Below are 8,261 nucleotides of genomic sequence, written 5' to 3' on the forward strand. Positions count from 1 at the left end.
AAAAAAAAAAAAAAAAAAAAAAAAAATGGGGATAATAGTGGCTATTTCATAGCTCAGAACAATGCCTGGAACATGGTAAACAATTAAATGTTAGATATGGTTATCATTAATATGTTTCATTCTTCTTAGGTATGCTCTAAAAAATGTGTATATTAGTTTGCATCATTGCCATACCAACTGAATCCCTTAGGTAGTGATATGGTCAAGAAGAAATATAATGTCATCTCTCTTCAGGAGATCATCACACATATCCAGGTCTGCATTTTTATTATTTGTTTACTCGTTTTACATTTAAGTCACTCTTTCTTGAGAGCCCTGCAGTTAACTTCTGGTGTTTGCTTATACTGCTGCGAAAGGTGAAACTTACTCAAAGTGGAGTCAGAATAACAGGTTTACCAGGAGAAATAAATATGAAAAATGATTTTAAACAAAAAATCAAATAGCTCTTTAAAAAGCAGTCTAAGCTAAAGTGCTTTTAAGGAAATTATTGATAACTATAGGAAAAATGAAAACCCAATTTTCTGAGGCACAGAAAAACTAATAAATACTTGAAGTATTTATTAAACATTATGGATATTTAACAGGGTGTTTATCAATTTTCAAAGGTATTTTATTCTATCAATAATAGAGTGGAATCCTAAGTTCTCATTATCTCTTGGCTGGATTCCTGCGATTGCTTCCTAACTCTCTCTGACGCTCTGCCCTTATCCACTTTTAGTCAATTCACCGTTCTGTAGTTAGTGTCAGACTGTCATACTTCTCTGCTCAAAACCCTCTACTGATTTCCCATTTCACCTAGAGTAAAAATTCAGTCTTTAATTGGCCTTTGAGAGTCCAACATGATCTCTTCTCTTCCCCAACTCATCTCTTACCATTTTATCCCTCACTTACTCTGCTCTCGCCAAACAGGCCTGCTTGGTGTTTGGGGATTAAACCAAGTAGGTTCCTGCCTTGGGGATTGTACACTTCCTATTCCCCTGGGGAAATGCCCTCTCCCTAGATAACTGTAGGGCTCACTCTAGCCTTTCCTCAGGACACTGTCTAAATGTGACCTTCTCAGAGAGGCCTTCCCTGACCACCCTGTATAACACAGCACATCCCACATGCCTGCCATCACTCTGTCTCCCTTACCCTGCTTTCTTCATTGCACTTACCACCGTCTGACACAGCTGTTTCTGTCTGCCCACATTAGAATGTTAGCTCTAGAAGAGCTTTTCTGCCTTGTCCAATATTGTTTCCCTACAACTAGAATAGCACCTGGTTTGCTGAATGAATTTTAAAAATGAACACTTGAATGGATTCTTACCCCAGTTGACTACTGACTTCTCATAAACACAGGAGAAACATAATTCTCTTAGTCTTCCAAACTTCCTTAGGAAAATTAAGAATGGTTCTAAAATAAGGTATTTCTAAGTATTAAAGGTCAATGAAATGCTGAATACAACAATGTCCCATAGCCATGAGTATGTGCCTGGGGGTTCCTGCCTCCCAACCTTCCTTAAGGGCTTCTTCTGTCTCCTGTGCCTCGCTGGTGGTGCCTCCTGGTGGCCGACACACAGATCACACTTACCCAGCCTCCTCCCTCGCAGCCTCCTTTCCACTGCTTACAGTAGCTAGTCTTTCTGTCTGGGAGCACAGCTAGTTTCACCCAGGCAAACGTTTTCTCTCGGGTACCTCCTCTTTAACCTCTTTCTCCTCTTTTTGTTTTTAACCAGTTATCTCTGAAATACTCCTCTCTTCTTTGTTTCCTATTTGTGAACCAAAAAGCCACTAATTTTGATTGGTTGGCAGAAAATTAATACTTGTGATAGTCCTCTTCCAAGGAAAATGGAAGATACAGTTTTTTAAAGTTATATAGGAAATAATATATATATATATATATATTAAAAGTTATATGTGAAATAATAAATCTTCAGAAGATTTGTAGTGGTTTTTGTCTACTTCCCTATTATCCTTTAATTAACCTGTTTTTGTTAAAGACAGTCAAGTTGAATTAATGTTCTTATTCAATTTTGTTTCATTTCTAACATTACAGATATAATTCTGTTTTTCACTGGAAATATTTATACATAAAATATGAACATTGAAACCAGGAAAGGGGTGGGGAAGACAACTACAGACTCATTTTGGAACAACCCTGATTACCCAGACATAATTAATAGCAAGTTTTCTATAGAAAGAAGGAAGCTTGAGGTCCCAAGTACCTTGAGAGCAATTTTTAAAGTACAAGCTATTTTTCAGTGGGACATTTCTCATGCTATTGTTTTATATGCCTATATTTGATAAGTTAAAAATTAGTTTCCTTTTATAAATATAATCCACAATTCCTGAAAGTGTGTTTTTAAAAATGCTAGTCCCTCGATATGCTACTTGAGAGTTTAAGTGCAGTTATCAAATAACTTTGGTGCATATGGTATACTGTCTACCACTCCTGAAGGTTTATCATATACATCCGCAACAAATTCACATCAACAACAAATGTATGTATCTAATTTTGTTTAACCATTATTTTGCAAACATATAACTACTAAACCCCTTTCTTGTGTAAGTCTTGTTAGTAGCTCATGGAAGAAACTTTGAGAAACAAGTGATTATTTACTCATTCAGAGAAAAAAGGACTAGTGATATTAACTACAGTACTATTTGTTGAAGGCTCCTATCTACCAGGCATTATTCTCAGAGTTCTCAGAATTTTATGTAAGGCATCTTATTTAAATCTAACATGAACCTAATAAATACAAGTACTGTGGCCACCCCTTTCTTAGAGATGAGGAAACTGAGGTTGAGATAAGTAAATGACGTGCTTAAATTCACATGGCCTGTGGAATAAGCATGTGAATCTTGGTAATCTGTTTACAAATTCCGTATGCAATCTGGTCTCCATGGCACTTAATGGTATGAAAAAATGTGACAGATGTCATTTGTGAGTGTTCAGCTAATAAAAGAATGAGCTATTTAAAAATATTTTGTTATTTTTGTTACATAGATATTGCTGGAATTCCTCTGCCTCAGAACCTGAGTGGATACTCATTGTTGCCATTATCATCAGAAACATTTAAGAATGAACATGAAGTCAAAAACCTACATCCACCCTGGATTCTGAGTGAATTCCATGGGTGTAATGTGAATGCTTCCACTTACATGCTTCGAACTAACCACTGGAAGTATATAGCCTACTCGGATGGCACTTCAGTATTGCCTCAACTCTTTGGTAAATCTGTTAATATGTTTTAAGTGTAATATTATGTGTAATGAACTGCCCTATGTAACATTGCTCAAGATATCCAATAATCCTTGTTAAATAAATAAATATCTGCTACTTCTCATGCTGGGACAATCTACAAAAGTTTGCCGTGTGAGGAACAGCTTCTTTGCAGATCAGCAGCTGAATCTCAGAAAGTGTCCTTAGGCTTTTGATCTGCATCTCATGACTGAAACCAGTTTTCCCTGATAAGGGTATCTTCCAGTACTCATGACTATTTTTCCCAACATTGTGCCTCATTATTCTGAAGGATTAACACCTATCTTATGAAGCCTGACATTTTACATGTATTATTTAATATTCACCACAACCCCACAAGATAGTACCATTATCCTCATTTTACAGAGGAGACTATGAGTCAGAGAGATTTGGATACCTGTGTGAGGTCACACAGCTAAGAAGTAGCAGAACTGAGATTTCAACAAAGGTGTGACTGCAAAAGTGATGGTTCTTACACCTTATAAAAATGTCTGCCTGCTTCACTACTGTATGAATTAATTTTTAAACAGCATTATTAGAGTTAGGGTTTTACATATTCTTTGTCCCCATTTAGTACATAAAATATGTGCTAAAGCTATTAGTAATATTCATTTCTCCCTAAGGCGCTTTCTCAGTTACAAATAGCAAAATTATTATTAAAATAATGCTTTAGAGGCCAAACTAGCCAACCCCCTTCACTTTAAGAGTGGAAGATTCTTGGCTTGAAAACGAAGTCTTGCTGGGCACGGTGGCTCACGCCTGTAATCCCAGCACTTTGGGAGGCTGAGGCAGGCGGATCACCTGGGGTCAGGAGTTCGAGAGCAGCCTGACCAACATGGTGAAACCCTGTCTCTATTTAAAAAATAAAAAAAGAAAAAAGAATAAAAAAGGAAAGGAAGTCTTTACATTTTCATCCTGATAAGTAATGGGCATTTCTTGCCTGTTCATTGGCCATTGTCAAATGAAATTTATGGGAGGCCATTGTTTTGAACTGAGTTCCTATACCAGAGCCAACAGACCAGATCAAACCAGAATGGGGTCACTGGCACTAGGTGCCCCATAACCAAACTGAGCTTTACAACAGTCCACTTAAAAAAACAAAACAAAAAAAAAAAATCACAATAACAAATCAAAAGGCCTCAGTTTACCTGAACCAGCATAAGAGAGTCCCCTCTGTTTTTACTCGATAAAGAAGTACGACTATAATAATGAATCTGCTTTTTCTTCCATGTTTCTGGGGCTTTTTCATCAGCCATTTTCTGCCTATGAAGCCCCTCCTCCTCTGCTCAGCTCATCAGAATGCCTTTTCGGAATCTTTAGATGAGATGCTGCCCAATTCATGAATCACTAAATAAAAGCCAATTTGATCTTTAAATTTGTTGAAATTTTGTTTTTTATACCATATTCTACCAAAAAAACTGATGTGACCATCAAAATGTCAGAGGGAGAGTCAGCCTTTTCTGTATTTTTTAGGACTTATTGACTTCCCTTTCCTAAAGACTTCTGAAGTTACCTAGCAAAGTCACAAACCTGTGAAGGGGCCTCTTGGCTAATGTACTCAAACAGGCCCATAGAGGTTTTTCCCTCAACATGCAGTGTTCATTTACTATCTGAAGTTAATTGTCATTAGATCTGTGACTTGCTGTTTTTCCAATTAGATTGGTATCCTAGTTATATCCTGTCTTCCCACACCATATGTAAAAGGTATGTTTATAGATCTGAAATATTTATCAATATTTATCATTATTTTCTTGCTGACAGTGATTGAGAAGTTTTTATTTCCATGGCTGTTTGTTCAAATGGACAGTACTGATGCATGTAACTTTCAACACTCCAAGCATAAGATACTAATATATAAAGAAAACTGGGACTAAGTGAAGTTGCAAGAACATGACTTGTCTATATACAGAATTCGTAGAAAGTTTAAGGCTATTGAAATGGTACGGTATAGGCACTACTATATTCATTTCTGCCTGTCGAAGTAGGCAGGATGTCAAAAACAGGAAGAATTTGTTCTAAACCAGCTTACTAATGATAAACGTTTGACTTTTTCTGGCATCTAAGAATAGATAAGAAAAAAAAAAGTGGGATAGCTGGACAATCGTAGGAAGGAGGGAAATTTGGGCATACGATAGGGTGTTTAACTCCTGGTATGTTATTTTACCGTTTTTTCTGTCCATTTTATTACACTGAAAAATTTTTTTTAAATCAAATACATTACCTGTCATAATGACATTCTAAAAAAATTTTTACCAGGTCACTATTTTGACGGATATTTAATTTTTTTTTCTTTTAGATCTTTCCTCAGATCCAGATGAATTAACAAATGTTGCTGTAAAATTTCCAGAAATTACTTATTCTTTGGATCAGAAGCTTCGTTCCATTATCAACTACCCTAAAGTTTCTGCTTCTGTCCACCAGTATAATAAAGAGCAGTTTATCAAGTGGAAACAAAGTATAGGACAGAATTATTCAAATGTTATAGCAAACCTTAGATGGCATCAGGATTGGCAGAAAGAACCAAAGAAGTATGAAAGTGCAATCGACCAGTGGCTTAAAACCGATATGAATCTAAGAGCAGTTTGAACAAAAAGTTTAAAAATAATGTTCTGGAGCTACATATAAATATCATGATTATGAATTTTAAATGTAACAATTTTGGTACCAATTTTTCATCACTTTGAAAGCAGGTAGTATATTTTAATATAAAATGCCAATGATTATAAAATTACATATTTTCAAAAATGATTATTATTTAGACCTTTGTAGAGCTTCTAACAATTTAGTGGAAGTATCAAAAAGATTGAAGCAAATACTGTAAAAGTTATGTTTCATTAAATAATAGAGAATATAAAATATTTTATTAATAGTAATACGAATCATAAAATAGTTGTGTGGTGAGCATCTGATGGTGCTTGACGAGTTATTTATATTGGATGGGATAGTTTGGATGTATTTGATGGAAGTATTTGGAGTATTTAACAGGACATAAACTCTGGACTTACCTGATTTTATGACTGTTTTTTAAAATAGGTAATATATAAGCAGGGTAAAGCTTCAAATGGTACAAAAGGGTTAACAGTGAGCATGAAGTCTCTGACCTGTTCCTCTTCCCTGCCATGCAGCTCCCCCTCCAAGAAGCAAGTACTGAAACCACCTGCTTATGCATTATTTTAGAGATTGGCCACAAATTTATAAAAAAGTGTATATATTCCTTTCCCCCTTCACAAATGGTAATATACTGCACACATTGTTCTGCACGTTGCTTCTTTTTCCCTTTTTTTTCCACTTAACCATAGATACCTAGAGGTGAAATTACTGAGTCAAGACAATTTTTAGCAAAATTACACTAGATACTACAAACTACCTCTAAAGAAGGTATACTAACTGGTAATCTCCCCATCAATGCATGTCTTCTTATCCTTTGCCAACCTAATTGATGAAAATATTCTATTTTTATTTTTCTTATGAGTACGGTAGATCACATTTTCATGTATTTAACAGCCATTGGAATCTGCTTTACCACGACCTTTCCTATTTCTATTCTTTGCCTATTTTCTGTTGGTTGTTGGTCTTTCTTTTGTATTACAGGCATGCTTTAGGTATTAGCTCTTTGTAAGAGATTCTGCAAATATTTTCTTTCCAGTTTGTCATAGTCCTTTGTCTTTTGACTTTGTTCTGGTATTTTTTGATATGTAGAAACTGTATTTTCATGTAAACAGATTTACAAATCTTTGTACCCCATAAATATATACAATTATGATTTGTCATTTAAAAATAATATTAATAAAAAATTTGTAAATCTTTGCTTTGTGGCTTTTGGAATTTTGTATCGTATTTACAGTAGCACTCTCCACTTCTTTTAGAGTTTTATTTTTCATCTTCGGATCTTTGACTCAGCTGGAATGTATTAAACGTAGTAGAAATCTAACTTTAGGTGTTTTTCTAATGCCTTCCCATTGATCTTTAATTGAGCAAACTGTCTCTTGTCCCATTGGTAAAAATGTCACTTCATCATATAATACCTTTGGTTGGATACGTTCTTTTCCCCCATTGATTTGCAATGCCATTTTTATCTATACCAAAGTCCCATTTATACTTATGCCATTTCTGAACATTTTATTTTCCATTGGGCCATTCTATTTTTTGTTTCTGCTTTTCTTTTCTTTTTTTTTTTTTTGTTTTTTTTGTTTTTGAGACAGGGTCTTGCCCTGTCACCCAGGCTGGAGTGCAGTGGAACAATCACTGCTCACTGCTCTCCTCAATCTCACAGGCTCAGATGAGCCTCCCACCTCCGCCTCACTAGTAGCTGGGACCGCAGGCCCATGCCACAAAACCCAGCTAATTTTTAAAATTTTTATAGAAACAGGATTTCACCACGTTGCCCACTGGTCTTGAACTGAACTCAAGAAACCTGCCTGCCTCAGCCTCACAAAGTGCTGGGATTACAGGCATGAACCACCATACCCAGCCAGACCAGTCTATTTTGTTTATTAGCCTGGTAGACAGTATCTGGTAGGACTAGTCCCTTTGCAATAGTTTTCTTTTTTCAGAATTGTTCTTCCTAGCAACTCTTGATTTTTCCATACAAATTTAGAATAAGCTTGTCTAGTTACAAAAATGGAAAGTCCTGTTGGGCTTGTTAATGAAATCATTAAATGTATAACCTACTTTAGAAAGAATTTAATTTTTTATGATAGTCATTCTAAAGAATTAGTATGTTTTCCCCTTTATTCATGTCTTCTTTTATATCCCTTAATAGTAGTCTAAGTTTTCTTGATATAGATGAATTTCTCCGTAAAAATTTTTGAAAGTAGGGACTTTAAAAAATATCACCTAGGCCTAGCCCACACCAGTTGATCACAGCTTCTGAGAGAGCCTGGGCCTGCCATGCCATTATTGTTGTCTTGTTGGTCAGTCCCTCCGGCCATGATTCTAATGTGTAGCCAGTGGTGGGTTTATTCCCAGTTGTTTTCTCACTTATTGTAATTTTCAGTGAATCTTCCTTCCATTATATCCT

General features: G+C 35.6%; 1 protein-coding gene across 1 annotated transcript in view; it reads left to right on the forward strand.

The window, feature by feature from the left end:
- Nucleotides 1-7,100, forward strand: part of ARSK (arylsulfatase family member K) — a 57,492-nt gene extending 50,392 nt beyond the window's left edge. The window contains exons 6-7 of the mRNA XM_037731484.1: nt 2,987-3,211; nt 5,538-7,100. Coding sequence (XP_037587412.1) covers nt 2,987-3,211; nt 5,538-5,827 — 515 coding nt within the window. The 3' untranslated portion in view covers nt 5,828-7,100. The remainder of the gene's footprint in view (nt 1-2,986; nt 3,212-5,537) is intronic.
- The last annotated feature ends 1,161 nt before the right edge of the window (nt 7,101-8,261 follow it).

Source organism: Cebus imitator, unplaced genomic scaffold, assembly GCF_001604975.1.
Source record: "Cebus imitator isolate Cc_AM_T3 unplaced genomic scaffold, Cebus_imitator-1.0 Scaffold403, whole genome shotgun sequence".
NCBI classification, from domain to species: Eukaryota; Metazoa; Chordata; class Mammalia; order Primates; family Cebidae; genus Cebus; species Cebus imitator.